The 21769-nt window shown below is 41.6% G+C and overlaps 1 protein-coding gene across 6 annotated transcripts in view; it reads left to right on the top strand.

Annotated features, from left to right (window-relative positions):
* The window catches only part of INPP4A (inositol polyphosphate-4-phosphatase type I A), a 152891-nt gene that overhangs the window by 106632 nt on the left and 24490 nt on the right, over positions 1–21769 (top strand). For 2 of the 6 annotated variants that reach the window (XM_077296510.1, XM_077296508.1), the window contains exons 14-17: positions 1621–1638; positions 5776–5959; positions 7290–7508; positions 17496–17634. In XM_077296510.1, the coding sequence (XP_077152625.1) occupies positions 1621–1638; positions 5776–5959; positions 7290–7508; positions 17496–17634 (560 nt within the window). Of the gene's footprint in view, positions 1–1620; positions 1639–5775; positions 5960–7289; positions 7509–17495; positions 17749–20810; positions 20844–21769 lie in introns of all 6 variants that reach the window. The other 4 variants (XM_077296506.1, XM_077296507.1, XM_077296509.1 and 1 more) reach the window with 4 other exon arrangements.

Below are 21769 nucleotides of genomic sequence, written 5' to 3'. Positions count from 1 at the left end.
CATGTACTCAGCCTGGCTAGCAGCTGTAAATCATCCAGCTAAGGCAGGGAAAACTAAATCTCCGAGCAGTTACAAATACTCAGAGATCACCCGAGCGTGCTCAGGAAAACCCGAGCAACGAGTATATTCGCTCATCACTATTAAATACCTTTAATTCAGTTCTTCTGCCATTCAGTCTGACATGAGGCGGCACAATTGCAAAAGCAATCCGCATGAGACCTTTAAAAGGTTGTCCCACAATTCCAATCTCTGGTGGTGGCTTATGGTTCCACAGCTGGGACCTTCACCACTTTCATGAACATGGATCCTAGATCCCCTTTTTAAATAGAGCCTTGCTTTTATATGGGATCTGTTTCTTCATTCACTGTCCGGAGCAAAGACAGTTATGTGACCAGACACATTCCTCTTCGCACTATATTATCATTGGAAGCCACGGACAGATGGGCCTGGTTACGTGACCCTCCCTCAGCAGCCATGTTCTGGACTGGAGTCCTCCACAGTCAATTAGACTGTGAAAAAACAAGAGGACTGCACAAAGTATGGATCCAGTAATAGCATTATATTGGTAACTAGATTACAAGTCCAAGACCTCTGCATCTTTCCATACCCAATGTCAGATGAGCTGGTAGAATGGAATTATATGGACTCTTCAAATCATTGTGTTTGACTAGATGGCAAGCTATTGAGGAACATGTTTGATAATTCTAAGTATTGCAATCTACTAACTGTATGCTTACAAAAGGATGTCTATTATGTACAACCCTGTCCACTTACACTGTTACGTTTCCAGCTCGGAGTGCCCTTCCATTAGGCAGAGCAAATAGCCACTATGAAGAATAGCTCTCGCCAAGTGCTCACCATGAGAAGATAGTCTGCCCGAAACATGTCTCTGGCATTTGCGACTGTATGCCCCTGCGGTCCATACACCTGCCACTAATTTCCCTTATGTAAAAAATATTTGGCAAACAGTGTTTTTGAAAAGAGTAGTTGAAAAAGCATCTTAATTAGAGTTGAACAAAAAGTTTTGCAGGACCCTGGTCCAATGTCCAAGTCGGTATTTCATGATTGCTGGACCAGGGTGTGGCGAACTACCTGCGGCACCCCAGCGCCTCTTCTGCTTAGTATGCCCTCATGTGATTATGCTTGTGGCACTTTGTAACGTAATGATGTTCTGGGGCCTTCTAATCAGAAGAGGCGTCTTGTCATTTGAAGTAGAAGGTTCCCATTGCCCTGATCTTGCACATACGGACTACTGACGTGGCCCTGAACCAGGATCCTGCTAATATTTTTGGCTCAATTGTAACTTAAATACAGTTTAGACAAATGTATACTGATGTATGCTGGCCAAACATATTCCATAATGATTCAGCACAAGCTTGGTTACTGATATCCTGTGGGCATGTATATGTCCATAATATTGATCTAGAACCTGGTGTGAACCTAGCTTGCCCAAATGTCCGTTCCAGAGCAGACACAAGTTCCTGTGGCAATATCAGCTGGTTGACAATGGTTTTTAGAATCTGGACCCTACCCCAAAATGCAGCTGTTTTTGTTAAGCTTTTAAAGAAACAAAAAACGCTTTTGATCTAATTTTCCGCTTTGTTTCTTGGCTCCTTATAGCAGTTATGAGGAAAGCTGGTGAGTCTGCTTTGCAGCATCCATGACACCATATTTGTTTTTCCATGCATTTTGTGATACCGTCTGTGGTTTTGTGTGGACGTTTCCATTATTGCATTGTGGTGCTTTCTTTTAAATACACTTTTCTATCCTTCCAGCTATTAGAATGGGCAGAGGAACCCAAAATGCTATTGCTGCTTCTCTTTATAACCACACCTGGACATGGGATATTCTCCCGCATCATTGTCTGTGCTGTTAGATGCTTTTAGAAAAAGCCGGGTTTATTTTTTAGCATGTACTACCTGTCATGCCAAATACATTTTAGATATAGATCCTCTTGATATTTAAGTACTGTAGTGTAGTCTTCTTCTGTGCTAAGTTAGGAGTGTATTTTAAAAACATGTTTGTACACCGTGTTCCAAATTATTATGCAAATTATATTTTTCTCAGATTTTCCTAAATGGTCGATGCAAATGACAGTCAGTCTAATAAAAGTCATCACCCATTAGACTATACATCGAATTTTATTGAAAAAACCTCCCAATGATAACAGTATAATCTCCAAAATGAATAAAAACTCAAAATGCAGTGTTCCAAATTATTAGGCACAGTAGAATTTCTAAACATTTGATATGTTTTAAAGAACTGAAAATGCTCATTTGTGGAATTTGCAGCATTAGGAGGTCACATTCACTGAACAAAAAAAGCTATTTAACTCCAAAACATCCTAACAGGCCAAGTTACATGTTAACATAGGAACCCTTCTTTGATGTCACCTTCACAATTCCTGCATCCATTGAGTTTCTGCTTGTATTTCTTTGCATGAAGTCAGAATAGCCTCCCAGAGCTGCTGTTTTGATGTGAACGGCCTCCCACCCTCATAGATCTTTTGCTTGATGTTAGTCCAAAGGTTATAGGGTTGAGGTCAGGGGAAGATGGTGGCCACACCATGAGTTTATCTCCTTTTATGCCCATAGCAGCTAATGACTCAGAGGTATTCTTTGCAGCATGAGATGGTGCATTGTCATGCATGAAGATGATTTTGCTCCTGAAGGCACGGTTCTGCTTTTTTATACCATGGAAGAAAGTTGTTAGTCAGAAACTCTGTACATTTGGCAGAGGTCATTTTCACACCTTCAGGAACCTTAAAGGGCCCTACCTGCTGGTTCCCCATGATTCCGGCCCAAAACATGACTCCTCCGCCTCCATGCTGACGTCGCAGCCTTGTTGGGACATGGTGGCCGTCCACCAATCATCCACTACTCCATCCATCTGGACCATCCAGGGTTGCTCGACACTCATCTGTAAACACGACTGTTTGAAAATTAGTCTTCATGTATGTGTGGGCCCACTGCAACCATTTCTGCTTGTGAACACTGTTTAGGGGTGGCCGAATAGTAGGTTTATGCACCACATGAAGCCTTTGAAGGATACTACACCTTGAAGTGCGAGGGACTCTAGAGGCACCAACAGCTTCAAATAACTTTTTGCTGCTTTGCAATCGTATTTTGGCAGCTGCTCTCTTAATCCAATGAATTTTGTCTGGCAGAAACCTTCCTCATTATGCCTTTATCTGCATGAACTCTGTCTGTGCTCTGTTTCAGTCACAAATCTCTTCACAGTATGATGATCACTCTTAAGTTTTCGAGAAATATTTAATGTTTTCATACCTTGTCCAAGACATTGCACTATTTAACACTTTTCAGCAGTAGAGAGATCCTTTTTATTTCCCATATTGCTTGAAAACTGTGGCCTGCTTAATAATGTGGAACATCATTTTTAAGTGGTTTTCCTTTAATTAGAATCACCTGGAAAACTAATTATCGCGTGTTTAAGATTGATTTCAGTGATCCATTGAGCCCTGAGACACAATACCATTCATGAGTTTATTTGAAAAACAAAAGCATTAAATCTTTGACACATAAATCCAATTTGCATAATAATTTGGAACACGGTGTATTGTTGTAATTTGAAGAATCTGTTTATCAGTAAATTATTTCTTTTGCAACATTTTTACTGAAGGTAAACTTCTTTCTACTTGTCAATCAATTAAAATCTGCAGCAATGTTGTAGAATTTCAATGGAATCTGTCACTAAGTTTTTGCTACCCAATCTAAGAGCAGCCTGAAGTAGGGGGAGAGATCCTGACTCCAGTGATGTATCTCTTACTGGGCTGATTGTTGCAGTCTTGATAAAATAATTATTTCACCTGCTGTAGATCTCTGAATGCTAAATTCTGGACAACCCCACGCAAATCACTGATTGGCAGTTTTCTGTGTACACTATGCATAGGCAGAAAGCTGTTTTAGTGATGGGGCTGGTGAAACAGAGCTAATGAATATGGAAGACTACATGGCAATGGGTCTACTTGTCCTGTAGTCATAATCTGCTGATAAAACAGAGAGATGTTTTCAAAATTAAATCAAGCAGCCCAGTAAGTGATACATCGCTAGAATCAGGGTCTCTCTGTATCCATATGATGCTGCTGTCAAATTAGATGGGAAAAACCTGGTGACCGTTTCCCTTTATAAGTGTTGCACACCCCTGAGAATATTTTCACCAAGCCCTGCTGTTTCCTAATGTTGTGTAATGTACACACTGCTAGGATTCCGCTCTGCTTGTCGGTTCCAGTCACATGATCACAAGTATACTATTTGCATAGTGGCGGACACATGGCGAGAATACAGAAACCTCTTGGTACAATCTATTGAGAAGTGGTTGAGACTCTTCAGTTCATGACTGCAGCTATGCAGATCACAGACTCGCATTCATGTGACCACTGTTGGAACCAGCAAATGGGCTGAATCCTAGTGTTGTGTACATCGCGCACTGTTCGGATTCGTCCAAAAATTTCCTCTGTGGTTGACAATCCCTTTAATAAACATCTAGAGCTAAAATAAGTCACCTTTGCACTTACCCAAGAGTCTTTAGGAATATATTAAAGGAGTATTCCAGCCATATAATTTATACAGTACATGGGATAGGTGATAAATGTTAGACCATCGGTCTGACTTCTGTAACTCAGAATTAGTTAGGGGACCCTTAAGGGCAGAGACAGACTGCTGTATAACTCGTGCGATGATCGCATTGCACTGCACGGACTGGCCTGGCACCTCTCCTTACCTGAGCATGACAGCGTGATGTATTTCTATGCAGCCGTCAAGCTCAGGTCAGGAGAGCTGCCAACCAGTACGAGGTTTACGTTGTGATCCTCGCACAAGTTATACGGCAGTCTGTCTCTGCCCTAACACTCAATTCCACATTCTCAGCTCCGTTCTGTGATATGAGGTCAATGTGGAGGTTCGATCTGTCGTAACACCAAAAAAACTCAGGGTACGTGCACATGGTCAGTAATTGGCAGCGCTTTGGACGCAGCACATGTTCGCTGGTCCAAAGCGCTGCCGGCTATTTAACGCAGGTGAATCCGCATGTGTTCACTGAACCATGAGGAATCATTGCTTTCAATATATTGTATGGGTGATATTTATCTTGCAGAGACTCTTGTCTCCGCACGATAATTAGAAATGCTGCCGTCTGGAAAGGCGCGCCACATGTCAGTCTCTGCGGTGAGCCGGAGGCGTCGGTGCACGCATAGTGGACAAGGGATTTCTTGAAATTCCATCCACTATGCTATAACAGCAGGACGCTGCACAAGTATGCAACATCCAACCCGCAGCGAGTACAGACCGTGGGCACATATCCTTACCATCGAGTAGATACATGTAAATTATCTCATTTGAGAAGGGTAAAATGGTCATATAAATTAGTTGTAATTATTTTGAACTATATCGCTCTTGATAGTACAATGATGTATAAATGACTGTTGCAAGTAACACTGCATGCTGTATTCGCAAGGCCATTGCCTGATCTCTGCTTTCTTATTCTTGCTGGATTTTTATCAGATACATTGTATTTTATGCACTTTTCATAGTGTGACTGCACATTGCACCCAATGATAAAACTTCTTTGTGGTTCTGTCTTTCTCCACAGCTCTTGTTTAACAGCAGATATCTCGTGACAATATAAGGAATCATTGTCATGTACACCATGTCAGGCGCCATGTCCACTTGCTGTAACATATTTCGCAGTCAGTCGTATATATTTATTTCAGTGATTGGCGGTAATTTCTCCTTCCTCTGTGTTGTCATTTATTTCCAGCACAACCGCCTGCCCTCAGTCCATTGTTTACATCCCACAAGATATCATTCGCGCCAAGGAGATCATTGCCCACATTAATACTTTGAAGACACAGGTCAGTTATTATGCAGAGCGGCTGTCCCGAGCGGCAAAGGACCGATCAGCCAATGGTATTGAGAGGACGCTTGCTATTTTAGCAGATAAGGTAAAGCAACTTGTTTTGTTTGTTACATTTTTAGAATTTTGGGCAGGTTTCTGTTTCATACAATGACTGAATCTGAGCATGATAGGCGTTGTGCGCCATTTAATGACCTCCAATCAACAACTTGTTTTTCTTTATCGCCGGTCGTTTAATTGCCTGTTTACACAGCCAGACCGCACTTCCAATGTGCACTGTATGATCTATAATAGATTGTTCGGTCCACATAGGCTGCCATTGTTCTCTGCAGGACCAATGCAATGTCAAGAAGAACATTTTTTAATCTTGCTTAAATATGGTTTCACCTGACGAAGAAGGGTTTGCTCTTTTATCGATGATCTTCAAGTGCAAGTGCACCTTATCAGCACCCATTAGGAACCATTGGCAGTCATTTTACAAGACGATATCTCACAGCATTATTTTTGCTCCAGCGTTTTTCGTAGAATCTGTGAAGAAGGACCTAAATCAGTATGAGAGATATGCTGCCCGCAAACTATTTGATCAGATTTGGCCCATATTAAACATTTTTGAAGCCTAGGTGGTGTATTCACTCATGCATTGCATCTGTTACTGTGTGTATGCGCACAAATTAAGAGAGTCATTCAGGGCGATATTACATTATGAAGTAAGCTCATCACTTAGGGCTTGAAGTTCCAAAATACATGATTTGCATCTCAAGAAAAAGATCCTTTATGAAATATATACCACCTGAAGAAGAACTATGTTCCACCGTGAGTCAACTGGAGCAAGGTGAACCAGCATGTTCTTGACCTAACTCCCTTGATTGCTTGGATTGCCCTAGTTTTAACGCATTCACCAAATGGTGAGATGGAAACTCCAGGAGATAAGATGTTCAGTCAATCTACATGATTACAATTGAGACTGTATTAGCCCAAGTGAAGCCACTGATGAAGTGGGGATGGAGCTGGGCAGTCAGATTGACTGAGGAGAGGTTCTCTCCATGGTCCAAAGGGCACCAATCACCTATTTTACATATTCTAAAAAGTAAATTTATTGAAATGTAGCCAATGAATTTTGGAACCTTCCCTTCTTCTCAGAGCTAGCTGCCTGCCATACATAGAGATGTGCTTACTTTACGACATCATTTTGCCCTGACAGCCTCATTTAATTCAGCGCGCACTCTGGTCAGGTGCAACTCCACTGACCTAAACAAGGGAGTCCGGGCACGATATGTGGGCAGAGGATTTAAGGGAAGAATCATATGTAGCTGAGAATAGTGGGACTCGAGAATTTGCAATGTTAATTCTACGATCCAAAAATACATAAGCCCTAATATGTTGCTGTATGCCATTTTTTTTCTTTTCATTGTGCCCAGACTAGACAGCTTGTCACTGTATGTGACTGCAAACTATTAGCCAATGCAATCCATGGACTTAATGCTGCTCGCCCAGACTACATAGCCTCCAAAGCCTCTCCTACGTCAGGGGAGGCAGACCAAGTTGTGCTGAGGAATGACCAGGATACTCTGGTGGCAAGGTGGACAGGAAGAAACAGCAGATCATCGCTACAGGTGGACTGGCATGAGGAAGAGTGGGTAAGAATCTGGTTTGATAGAATAATTTCAACATTTTATTAATGTATTGTGCAATCTTAAAAATGACTTCTAAGTTCTTAGAAAAACTCCAAAAATTAGCGTTAGATGAAAGTATATGTCTTCTCTCAAATATGTATTATTAGAAAATCAGATTTCTTCCCTTAGCGATGCAGGTGTTCCTTTCATTTTATCAGAGTGAGATCAAAATCTAGTTGCAATTCTCATCTAACTGCGCACCAGGATTGGGGGGCTTATTCTTATCCCTAGCAATTGAATGGCAGGGAGCTGGCGGGATACAGATCAATGTGACTGTTCTACATCTTTGTTGCTGGACCACAGAACACTATAATAATAGATTGAGCTATTATTCTTACAAATTTGTCAAAAGTGAGTTATGTGCGGTTAAATAATTCACCAGGGTATCCGAATGGGCAGAAAAATGTCTGTTATATGGCCCAGCTAAGGGAGGAGGATATAGGTGACTGAAGCTTTCATTTGCTAGAGGAAGACATAGCTGCTTCTAAAGGGTTAATCTGCTTGATAATGACAGCTTCTTCTGCGTCAGGGGGAGAAGCTGGTTATAAAGGAGGAATCGTAGTTTCTCACTATATACACGAAATGTGAGCCGCAGCCTTTACACACTGACTGTTACAGGCTGGGACAGTTGCTGCTTCCTTTACCCTTCTTCTCCTGCTGCCCCATAATACACAGGAATCTATCTTACAGTGCTTCCTATTATAATTACATGACATAGAACAGCAGCAGAACTGATCTCCTGTGTTTGCATGCTGCACACTTAAAGCTTTATTCCGCAAAGTGGTATCTTCCAACGCAGAAGCATTAAAGATGTATTCCCATCTCCAAGATCCTATTCCAATATGTAGTAGGTGTAATAATAATAATCCAAAATCAAAAGAAAAAAGGAGAAAGGGAAAAAAGGAGAAGAGCGGCACTGCATGTGTCTTAACGACTTCTCATAGGCTCTAGTCAAGGTGCATTTGTGCAGACTTCGGATGGACAAACCATACAGTGGTGACTTGGTGGTGCACCTCAATGAAAATGTGTCCATAAATATGTAGCAATGAAAAAGAAGAAAATGAGGGCACTCACCAATCTTTCATGTTCTTAGTCCTTTATTGCAACACGATCCAGTTAAAACACATGGCCGGGGAAGAGAGAGAGCCGAAGCCTGTGTGAGCAGGCGAGAGACGACAGCTGTTTCGCGCTGTGCTTTGCGCTTCTACAGGTCAGCTTGTGCATAGGTGAAACAGTGGAAATGTAGTGCCGGCCATGACACCGCCCACCACTGTGTCCCCTCCCACAAACCAAACGATACATACATATACTTTAAAAAGCACACTTAAAACCATTAACGCAACCTTAGTTGGTAACAAAACCTTTTAGCAAAGCAGACAATTGGAGACATTTAAAGTTATTCTAGGAACCACAGTTAATCTTTAGAAAGCATAAAGGGTTAATCTTTAGAAAGCATAAAGGGTTAAACCCTCACCGCTACCAACAGCGCACAAGACACTGCAGAATGCACAACTTCTGCCATAATATTCACAAAATTATCCCCCAACATCGGTATAAACGTCAGCAAAAAGCAAAGAGAAAAAAAAAAAAATCTTTTCAAAAAAATTCTTAAAAACAAAACAAAAAACACATGTTAGGGATACACATGGCGGTGATGCAGGGGTCCTCTCCTTCGCCGGGATTGAGAAAGTCAGTCTGCCGGCGCTAGGAGGTGATCTGGATAATCTGCTCCTCAGATGTGAGACGAGATGGATTCTGCGCAGTGAAGCATTGGGGCCACTAGGTTTCAATGACCGTGTGGATATGTCGATATTTCTTTAATGATTTGCTGCTTGGAAAAATATGACATATTTGTTTTTTGTTTTTTTTTTGTTTTGTTTTTAAGAATTTTTTTGAAAATATATATATATTTTTTTCTTTGCTTTTTGCTGACGTTTATACCGATGTTGGGGGATAATTTTGTGAATATTATTGCAGAAGTTGTGCATTCTGCAGTGTCTTGTGCGCTGTTGGTAGCGGTGAGGGTTTAACCCTTTATGCTTTCTAAAGATTAACCCTTTATGCTTTCTAAAGATTAACTGTGGTTCCTAGAATAACTTTAAATGTCTCCAATTGTCTGCTTTGCTAAAAGGTTTTGTTACCAACTAAGGTTGCGTTAATGGTTTTAAGTGTGCTTTTTAAAGTATATGTATATATCGTTTGGTTTGTGGGAGGGGACACAGTGGTGGGCGGTGTCATGGCCGGCACTACATTTCCACTGTTTCACCTATGCACAAGCTGACCTGTAGAAGCGCAAAGCACAGCGCAAAACAGCTGTCGTCTCTCGCCTGCTCACACGGGCTTCGGCTCTCTCTCTTCCCCGGCCATGTGTTTTAACTGGATCGTGTTGCAATAAAGGACTAAGAACGTGAAAGATTGGTGAGTGCCCTCATTTTCTTCTTTTTCATTGCTACGTAATAATAATAATATTAACAAATGCCTCCAATTATAAATGTAGTTTTTGATTCGCTATGTCTTTCCTCATGTGCAGGCATTGCAGGACCTTGGGTATCCATGGTTATGACCACTAGCAACTATCTAGCTATCACTAGATCAGTGGTCATAACCCTGGCTACCTAAGGTCCTGCAATGCCTGCCCATTAGGAAAGAGACTTTAAAAGGGTTATTCTCATCTCCAAGATCCTATCCCAATATGTAGTAAGTGTAATAATAATAATAATATTAACAAAAATCTCTAATTAGAAATGTAGTCTAGTTTTTTTTTAATTCACTGTCTCTTTTCTCAGGACCTTAGGTATCCATGGTTACGACCACTAGCAACTAGCTAACTAACTCTCACTTTCAGTGGACATAACTATGGATACCTAAGGTCTATACTACATTTCTAATTGGAGATATTTGTTAATATTGTTATTGTTACACCATGTTGGGATAGTATCTTGGAGATGGGAATACCCCTTTAAGTCTCAAAGGATTATCAAGAGTAGCCTCTCGTTCTTAAAGTGACACGGCTTTTATCATTAAATTAAAGAAGATCATTTTATTTTTCTTGATTAAAAAATGTATTTAAAAAAAAAAGGTTTTAGAATTTTGTCTTCAGATGGTTCATGATGCTTTCCATTTGGTGATGGGTCTTCTTCAAATAGAAGCTAATGTTTGCGATGTGCGGGTCAGGAGGTTCCCCACTTTAGAGAGTAGCATATCAGCAGGGGTTCTCTCTGGATGAGTGTCAAAATTCCTAATGGGGCATAAAGACAAAGCTTGCCTTTATGAGATTAGCATATTTTTTTAGATTATTAAAAAAAGGCATCTTCCATCTTTCCCAATGTTTATTGCATTAGTAGAAATAGATATACAGATAAATCTGCTAAAGAACATATCCAATGGTGATGATGGTGTTGAACAAAGAGCAGTTTTGTTATTCTACTCATTTCAGGGTTGAACAAACTCCTTCGTCAGGAAAAAACTATAATGAGGCCATATTAATTGCATGGTTTCTAGCAATTTCTAGTAACCTTATGCACAAGGATTGTTTAAAATTACATGGAAGATTTTATAAGAACTAAATGCCTTGAATGCAGCAAGCAAGCAGAATCCTTGTTTGACTTCACTGAAGCAGACGGAGCTACAATTACTGACCACACAGTTCTGTGTAAGCTAAATGGACAACGCTTAGTGTATTGATCACGGGAAAAGCTGTTTTCTGCAGCAATAATGTGCTTACTGTAGATGGCATCATTTCTTATTGAATCTACCATAGATGGCTAGCTATATTTTGGCCAAGTATGATTAGTAACACAACATTTTCTAAAATGAGATATCAGCTTACCTGAAATGTGTAATATCTAATGTTTTGTGATTCCTAGATGCTTTGCTTACACTGAAAAAATACAATGACTGATATAAATTCAGCCGTAACTAATATTCCCACCATTAAAAATGATGTCACATGAGCTGCTGAGATTCCCATCAAGCCTCAAAATGAAGGGACTGCAGCCATAGATATTCTTTCCTGAGTCACTTGAATGTATTGATATATTAAAATAAGTGTGTTTTTGGTACACATGATGGAGGGATCTCCTTATGTAGGCGCCAAATGTAGCCACTTCTGCACAGTCCATAGACTTTAACCCCTTCACCCCCAAGGGTGGTTTGCACGTTATGGACCGGGCCAATTTTTACAATTCTGACCACTGTCCCTTTATGAGGTTATAACTCTGGAACGCTTCAACGGATCCTGGTGATTCTGACATTGTTTTCTCGTGACATATTGTACTTCATGATAGTGGTAAAATTTCTTTGATATTACCTGCGTTTATTTGTGAAAAAAATGGAAATTTGGCGCAAATTTTGAAAATTTCGCAATTTTCCAAATTTGAATTTTTATGCAATTAAATCACAGTGATATGTCACACAAAATACTTAATAAGTAACATTTCCCACATGTCTACTTTACATCAGCACCATTTTGGAACCAAAATTTTTTTTTGTTAGGGAGTTATAAGGGTTAAAAGTTGACGAGCAATTTCTCATTTTTACAACACCATTTTTTTTTAGGGACCACATCTCATTTGAAGTCATTTTGAGGGGTCTATATGATAGAAAATACCCAAGTGTGACACCATTCTAAAAACTACACCCCTCAAGGTGCTCAAAACCACATTCAAAAAGTTTATTAACCCTTCAGGTGTTTCACAGGAATTTTTGGAATGTTTAAATAAAAATGAACATTTAACTTTTTTTCACACAAAATTTACTTCAGCTCCAATTTGTTTTATTTTACCAAGGGTAACAGGAAAAAATGGACCCCAAAAGATGTTATACAATTTGTCCTGAGTACGCCGATACTCCATATGTAGGGGTAAACCACTGTTTGGGCGCATGACAGAGCTCGGAAGCGAAGGAGCGCCGTTTGACTTTTCACTGCAAAATTGACAGGAATTGAGATGGGACGCCATGTTGCGTTTGGAGAGCCACTGATGTGCCTAAATATTGAAACCCCCCACAAGTGACACCATTTTGGAAAGTAGACCCCCTAAGGAACTTATCTAGATGTGTGGTGAGCACTTTGATCCACCAAGTGCTTCACAGAAGTTTATAATGCAGAACCGTAAAAATAAAAAATCATATTTTTTCACAAAAATGATCTTTTCGCCCCCAATTTTTTATTTTCTAAAGGGTAAGAGAAGAAATTGGACCCCAAAAGTTGTTGTACAATTTGTCCTGAGTACGCTGATACCCCATATGTGGGGGTAAACCACTGTTTGGGTGCATGGGAGAGCTCGGAAGGGAAGGAGCGCCGTTTGACTTTTCACTGCAAAATTGACAGGAATTGAGATGGGACGCCATGTTGCGTTTGGAGAGCCACTGATGTGCCTAAACATTGAAGCCCCCCCACAAGTGACACCATTTTGGAAAGTAGACCCCCTAAGGAACTTATCTAGATGTGTGGTGAGCACTTTGACCCACCAAGTGCTTCACAGAAGTTTATAATGCAGAGCCGTAAAAATAAAACAAAATTTTTTTCCCACAAAAATTATTTTTTAGCCCCCAGTTTTGTATTTTCCCGAGGGTAACAGGAGAAATTGGACCCCAATAGTTGTTGTCCAATTTGTCCTGAGTACGCTGATACCCCATATGTGGGGGGGAACCACCGTTTGGGCACATGGGAGGGCTCGGAAGGGATGGAGCGCCATTTGGAATGCAGACTTAGATGGAATGGTCTGCAGGCATCACATTGCGTTTGCAGAGCCCCTAATGTACCTAAACAGTAAAACCCCCCACAAGTTACACCATTTTGGAAAGTAGACCCCCTAAGGAACTCATCTAGATGTGTTGTGAGAGCTTTGAACCCCCAAGTGTTTCACTACAGTTTATAACGCAGAGCCGTGCAAATAAAAAATATTTTTTTTCCACAAAAATTATTTTTTAGCCCCCAGTTTTGTATTTTTCCAAGGGTAACAGGAGAAATTGGACCCTATATATTGTTGTCCAATTTGTCCTGAGTACGCTGATACCTGATATCTGGGGGGGAACCACCGTTTGAGCGCATGGCAGAGCTCGGAAGGGAAGGATCATCATTTGCAATGCAGACTTAGATGGATTGGTCTACAGGCGTCACATTGCGTTTGCAGAGCCCCTAATGTACCTAAACAGTATAAACCCCCCACAAGTGACCCAATATTGGAAACTAGACCCCCCAAGGAACTTATCTAGTTGTGTTGTGAGAACTTTGAACCCCCAAGTGTTTCACTACAGTTTATAACGCAGAGCGGTGAAGATAAAAAAAAAAAATAATTTCCCCAAAAAATTATTTTTTAGCCCCCAGTTTTGTATTTTCCCAATGGTAACAGGAGAAATTGGACCCCAAAAGTTGTTGTCCAATTTGTCTTGAGTACGCTGATACCCCATATGTGGGGGGGAACCACCGTTTGGGCGCATGGGAGAGCTCGGAAAGGAAGGAGCGCCATTTGGAATGCAGACTTAGATGGAATGGTCTGCAGGCGTCACATTGCGTTTGCAGAGCCCCTAATGTACCTAAACAGTAGAAACCCCCCACAAGTGACACCATTTTGGAAAGTAGAACCCCTAAGGAACTCATCTAGATGTGTTGTGAGAGCTTTGAACCCCAAGTGTTTCACTACAGTTTATAACGCAGATCCATGCAAATTAAAAAAAAAAATTTTTCCACAAAAATTATTTTTTAGCCCCTAGTTTTGTATTTTCCTAAGGGTAACAGGAGAAATTGGACCCCAAAAGTTGTTCTCCAATGTGTTCCGAGTACGCTGATACCCCATATGTTGGGGTAAACCCCTGTTTGGGCGCACGGGAGAGCTTGGAAGGGAAGAAGCACTGTTTTACTTTTTCAACGCAGAATTGGCTGGAATTGAAATCGGACGCCATGTCACGTTTGGAGAGCCCCTGATTTGCCTAAACAGTGGAAACCCCCCAATTATAACTGAAACCCTAATCCAAACACACCCCTAACCCCAATCCCAACGGTAACCCTAACCACACCTCTAACCCAGACACACCCCTAACCCCAATCCCAACGGTAACCCTAACCACACCTCTAACCCAGACACACCCCTAACCCTAATCCCAACGGTAACCCTAACCACACCTCTAACCCAGACACACCCCTAACCCTAATCCCAACCCTATTCCCAACCGTAAATGTAATCCAAACCCTAACCCTAACTTTAGCCCCAACTCTAGCCCTAACCCTAACCCTAGCCCTAACCCTATTGGGAAAATGGAAATAAATACATTTTTTACATTTTTTTTATTTTTCCCTAACTAAGCGGGTGATGAAGGGGGGTTTGATTTACTTTTATAGCGGGTTATTTAGCGGATTTTTATGATTGGCAGCCATCACACACTGAAAGACGCTTTTTATTGCAAAAAATATTTTTTGCGTTACCACATTTTGAGAGCTATAATTTTTCCATATTTGAGACCACAGAGTCATGTGAGGTCTTTTTTTTTGTGGGACGAGTTGACGTTTTTATTGGTAACATGTTCGGGCACGGGATATTTTTTTGATCGCTTTTTATTCCGATTTTTGTGAGGCAGAGTGATCAAAAACCAGCTATTCATGAATTTCTTTTGGGGGAGGCGTTTATACCGTTCCACATTTGGTAAAATTGATAAAGCAGTTTTATTCGTCGGGTCAGTACGATTACAGCGATATCTCATTTATATAATTTTTTTTTGTTTTGGCGCTTTTATACGATAAAAGCTATTTTATAGAAAAAATTATTATTTTGGCATCGCTTTATTCTGAGGACTATAACTTTTTTATTTTTTCGCTCATGATGCTGTGTGGCGGCTCGTTTTTTGCGGGACAAGATGAAGTTTTCAGCGGTACCATGGTTATTTATATCCGTCTTTTTGATCGCGTGTTATTCCACTTTTTGTTTGGCGGTATGAGAATAAAGCGTTGTTTTTTGCCTCATTTTTTTATTATTTTTTTTTACGGTGTTCACTGAAGGGGTTAACTAGTGATATAGTTTTATAGGTGGGGTCGTTACGGACGCGGCGATACTAAATATGTGTACTTTTATTGTTTCATTTTTTTTTATTTAAAGAAATGTATTTATGGGAATAATTTTTTTTTATTATTTATTTATTTAGGATTTTTTTATTTATTTTTTTTTTACACATGTGGACGTTTTTTTTTTACTTTGTCCCAGGGGGGGACATCACAGATCGATGATCTGGCAGTGTGCACAGCACTCTGCCAGATCTGCGATCTGCTGTGCAGGGCTGCAGGCTTACCAAGTGTCTGCTCTGAGCAGACACTCGGTAAGGCTACGTTCACACTAGCGTTGTGCGCCGCTGCGTCGGCGACGCAACGCACAACGCACGCAAAAACGCGTCAAAACGCACGCAAAAACGCTGCGTTTTGCGACGCATGCGTCGGTTTTTGCCGAAAATCGGACGCAAGAAAAATGCAACTTGTTGCGTTTTCTTGGTCCAACGCTTGCGGCAAAAAAGACGCATGTGTCGCACAACGCAACAAAAAAACGCATGCGTCCCCCATGTTAAGTATAGGGGCGCATGACGCATGCGTCGCCGCTGCGTCGCCGACGCAAACCCGACGCACATTAGCTTAACGCTAATGTGAACGTAGCCTAAGCCACCTCCCTCCCTGCAGGACCCGGATGCCGCGGCCATCTTGGATCCGGGACCTGCGGCGAGGAGGGAGGTAGGAGACCCTCGGAGCAACGCGATCACATCGCGTTGCTCCGGGGGTCTCAGGGAAGCACGCAGGGAGCCCCCTCCCTGCGCGATGCTTCCCTATACCGCCGGCACACCGCGATCATGTTTGATCGCGGTGTGCCGGGGGCGGTCCGTGACCGCTCCTGGCACATAGTGCCGGATGTCAGCTGCGATAGTCAGCTGACACCCGGCCGCGATCGGCCGCGCTCCCCCCGTGAGCGCGGCCGATCGCGTATGACGTACTATTCCGTCCTTGGGAAGTAGGGCCCACCCCACATGGACGGAATAGTACGTCTAATGACAAAGGGGTTAAACATCTGGGCAGTCCACACTTTACTCTGCAGTGACGTTCTCAAATGTCAATGCAGAGTAAGCATGTGATAGTGCAGCGGAGAGGGCAGGGAGCCCCTTACAGAAGGCAGACATGGTTTATTACCATGTCTGCCTTCCCTATCGCTGTATAGATAACGCAGAACAAGCACTGTTATAAGAATGTGAAGGGCTTCAGACCCTGTGATCATGTGAATGCTGGGTGTAGGGAAAAAGCAGGAACTAATGGGTCGTAAAAAACATAATCAGTTCTGTTAAGCAGGCAGGGGGCTGAATTTGCCAAGTTCCATGGGGATATCAACAATAAAGAATTTATATTCCGATTCCTCCCAAATGCTTTTTGAGATTTAACGGAGCACAGTGTTTGACATAAATGAGGATATAAAGACATATGAAAAAGTAAGTGATAAAATATAAAAAAAGACAGTGAGTCTGGATTGGTGTTTCTATCCCTGCTCCCCTAGAGAAAATATCCAGTATATAAAAATAATTTCTATGTAAAGGGGAACAGAATTTAAAAAGTTCTTTTGTGGTAAAGGAAAACTAAAAATAAAATATTGTGAATAACAGAAACTTATTTCCTATTTTTCTTTACATTTTCCCCTTATATTAACAGAAAAAGAGTATGAAAATGACATAAATACTAAACCCCATTTATTACAAAAAGAGGCAAAATTGATATGAATATCTGGATGAGACAAAACTTTAGAGCCGTTAAAGGATCATGTATGAAAAAACTTGAAAGTGTGCTTTGTCAGGAAGGGGGGAGAAATAGCACGGTTATGTACTGGTTAAAGACCCTGACATATATCATTTGTATGATTCTAATGGTTGCTATTGTTTATTATGTGCTAGGGTTTATGATTTATGCCTACTATATATTTCTGCTGCTTGTAGGAGAAAGTGTGGTCAAATGTTGAGAAGAGCCTGGAGTGCATTATTCAGAGGGTAGACAAGCTTCTCCAAAAAGAGCGTTTGCATAGTGACAGCTGTGAAGACGTCTTCCAATGTGAGATAAGCTGTACTAGCAAGAAAGGTAATGAGAGGCGCAGAGCATATTGGATAAACCCAGAGGCCTCCGATGACGAGGCCGTGCTGTCATCCACATCATCTCCACCATCTCCTGCATGCCATCCTTCTCAGTTGACAAGTGCGTATGGTTGGGACTTTTCTCCTCAGCATCCTTGCTCCTTCAGCACTGACTTCACAATGCCAGACTGGCTCATACTGATTCCCAGAACTTAGAACACAAACATGTCAATCGTGGCATTCAGTCTTTATGCATCAGGACATGGAAATGGTTGTCGGACACTTGAATCCATTTTTTTAAAGGCGTGAATTTCTGTAAATAACTACCATAGGCATACTCACACTTCAGCACCCCTATGGACTCAGGGCAGGAAGCATTGGAGGTCTGCAGCAGCGCTGGAAGTGATGTCTGCTCTGTTCAGAAGTTACTGAGACCGCTGCAGCCTGTGATTGTCTGCAGTGGTCAGATGAATAGAGGAACACGTACCGTAATTGGATGTTTTTGTGACACGTTCTTCTAGTCACCGGACTACTGTAGTCAATCACAGGATGCAGCTGTTCTGCATCGCTTTCAGAACCGCCGCAGACCTCTGCAGTCACCTGCGCTGGATCCGTGGAGTTGCTGAACAAACGGTATGTTTATTTTAAATCTATTCATGCCTAGTAAGATCAACCCCTTTAATTCTCACACTGTGGCATTCTGTACTGTTAAAGAAAAATTAAAAGGGCAAAAATATATAATAATTAGTCAAAGTAATATAATATCGGATATTAACACTAAGGAGATAAGTAAGGCAGGTCCGCAGACAGTAATGTTCAGTGATGCATGATTGGAAGCTGTCCACTTGTGGCCATTTCTGGTATTGCGATTCTCATTTTCCTGCTGTAAATACTGTGTGCACGCCTGCTTGAGTTGTGTCTGCTCTGTGTGTGAACATAACATTTCACTGAATTTCTCTCTTGGCTGTTAAAATTGGACTTTTGTGTAGTGTACTGACAAAGGGGAATGAAACTGATCAGGTAGCAGTAATTTGTAATGAAAATACCTACCATGTCAAGGATGTTTTAGTATTACATAGCTTAAAGGGGATATCTGGGACGTTTAAAAAAAAAAAAAAAAAAAGTGCCTAGGTACTAACAGGCAGGTAGTTGCTAAAAGAGGCAAGTACCTTATTGTTGTACCCAGCGCCGGTTATTGAGGGTATGTGCACATGTTGCGGATTTGACACTGCGGATTCGCAGCAGTTTTCCATGTGTTGTACAGTACCATGTAAACGTATGAAAAACCAAATTCGCAGTGCACATGCTGCGGAAAATTCCACGGTTTATTTTCCGCAGCATGTCAATTTTTTGTGCAGATTCCGCACTGTTTTACACCTGCCCCTCAATAGGAATCCGCAGTTGTAAAACCGCAGGTGGAATCCGCACAAAAACCCTGGTAAATCCGCAGGTAAAATGCAGGAATCTGCGCGGAAAAATCCGCACACGAATCCGCAACGTGGGCACATACCCTAACTGGTCCTGCCAGTGATGCAGCCTATCCCTGTCAAGAAAGCAGCAATTTCTCTTCATGTTGACAGGACCTGACTATTGGTGTCATGCTGATTGACAGCTGACTTTCCCCAATTAGACAGCTGGGAGACAGCAGTCAATCAGCATGACACCAGTTGTCCCACCCTGTCAGCAGGAAAAGAAACCACCTCTCTGTTGACATGTCGTCAGCAGAAGTTTGTGACCACTCTGTGCTGGTGGAGACCTGCGCTCGGCACAACAGGCAGGTAAGTAGCAACTACCTCAAAATATTGCGGTTTTGAAGGGCCGTGATGCCAAGAGCTCCAAAGATCTTCTTCATGTCAATTCAGCAGACTGGTTATGAAGAATATTGATTTAAGGCCCATTGTTATGAACTTAGATTTAAAGGGGTATTCCCATAACCAAGATCCTATGAAGTAGGTATGATAATAATATTAGCAAATGCCTCCAATTATAAATGTAGTATAGTTTTTCTGATTCGCTGTGTCTCTTACCCCATATGCAGGGCAATGTAGTAGCTTAGTTAAGTAACGTTCACATTAGTGTTCGGCGCTGCAGCGTCGCCGCATGCGTCATGCGCCCCTATATTTAACATGGGGGCGCATGGACATGCGTTGTGATGCGTTTTGCGACGCATGCGTTTTTTTGGCCGCAAGCGTTGGGCGCAGAAAACGCAGCAAGTTGCATTTTTTTTGCATCCAACTTTCGGCAAAAAAGGACGCATGCGTCGCAAAACGCAGCGTTTTAGCGTGCGTTTTGTTGCGTTTTTGTTTGCGTTGTGCGTTGCGTCGCTGACGCTGCGGCGCACAACGCAAATGTTGAACGTAGCCTTATTCATGGTTACAACCACTAACAGCTAACTAACTGTCACTATATGAGTGGTAATAACCATGGATACCTAATGCCCTTAACATGGAGTAAGCAACATGGCGAATCAGAACTGTACTACATTCCTAATTGGAGATATTTCCTAAAATTATTATTATTACATAATGAATCCCTTGCATGGATCTCCAGCTAGAATTAAGCCCTGGCGTGCTACAAGTAAACTGTCTGCTAGCTCCTTCTGCTTTCTGCCAGTGTTCCTTTACAAGCTTAGTACTATATTATCTACTACAATGCTTAATTAAACCTGATTTGCCAGCCAGTTTTTTAAAGGGAGTCTGCCTCCACAAAGTGATATTTTATGTAGGGAATATAGCCCATATCAAAAATGCACCTTTCCTTTGAAAATCGCCTCCTCTGTTTTGCAAAATAAAATAAAAATAATGTAATTTATATATGCTCATTAGGATGCTCCCTTAGCTTGGATGATCAGCAAAACGCACCTTTCCACCCACACATTTTGCATGTGGGTCTCCCCCTTGTTTTCAGGCATTTGCTCTCAATCAAGAAAGAAGTAGGCAGCCGCTTGCAAAACGAGTGGGAGGAACAGTGCACCTAATTAGCCTATCATAACAAAGTTAATTTTATGCAGAAAAGGAGGAGTCTATTTTAAAAGAAAAGGTGCGGCTATTCATAGAGGCTGTATTCCCTACATGTCAGTTTGGGGTGACGGACCCCATTTAAGTGCTTATTTCTTTCTTTTTGGTATGATAATTTTATTTGCTGCTCCTTAATCATGCATGTTGCCCCTCCATTTCTGTGCAGATAGCAGCTCGGGTGCCGAAGAACCTGGACCAGGTATGTGCTACTTTCCATTCATGGCTTCTTTTCCCCCACTAATGCTGGTTTCCTCTGAGCCCTCGGTTCTGCTCCCGCAGGTCACGCTGCTTGTAGAGGTGTAATCATTCTCGTTACACACTTGTGTGGTGCTTGCACCCGGCACTAGTGGGGGCTTTCACAGTTGCCATCATGATGACCTTTTTTTATGAACTTTCTGTTGGGACGGAAAATATTTCAGAATATTCTTCTCTTGTGTTGCTTCAATTCACTCATAGTTTTGACATCAAAGTGACTCTTTTGAAAGCTCCCAGTAATAAATAAAGTTCCATTAGATGGAAGGCACACTAATAAAAATGGAAAGCTTGAACATTGAGTGTCGTCATTCAGTATATCACATGGCTGTCCGAGTGATTGCATGGGTACAGAAACTATGTGTTTGGTCATCAGTTGGAGGTCCGATCTCAAAAATGTAACCCCTAAAGCACCAGAATCTGTGTGACAGTAGAAATAGGGATCTGTTCTACCAATACCTGTAGCAAAGCATTCATTCAATGTATACTATCTGTGAAAGTGTACAGTAACTTTTATATTGCCCAATATGTTGCAAAAAAAAAAATACTTCAGCTTGTCACCAAAATATAAGGCTTTCAGCCTATGTTGGCTTAAAGATGAAAAAGGTGTTACTGACAGATGCATCAGGATAATTGTGAAATATTTCCTTTTCTCCAGTAAACTTTTTTTTTTATGTAAGGAAATGGAAATCTTTGAAATAATAAAGCAGCCAAAACTCACGATCACCAGGCGTTTCATCGCTGCTCCAGTTCTCCCCACTCTCTGCTTACTTCTGGGCAGCTAAGCGGGACTATAGAGGCCATCTTCTGGCCTCAGCGGTATCAAGTGGTGAAAGGGAGTCTGTCCGCAGAGAATGACTGTTCAATCCAAGC

This window comes from Ranitomeya variabilis, chromosome 3 (genome assembly GCF_051348905.1).
Source record: "Ranitomeya variabilis isolate aRanVar5 chromosome 3, aRanVar5.hap1, whole genome shotgun sequence".
Classification (NCBI taxonomy): Eukaryota; Metazoa; Chordata; class Amphibia; order Anura; family Dendrobatidae; genus Ranitomeya; species Ranitomeya variabilis.
Note: the sequence above shows the minus strand (reverse complement) of the source record. Positions and strands in the feature narration are given on the sequence as shown.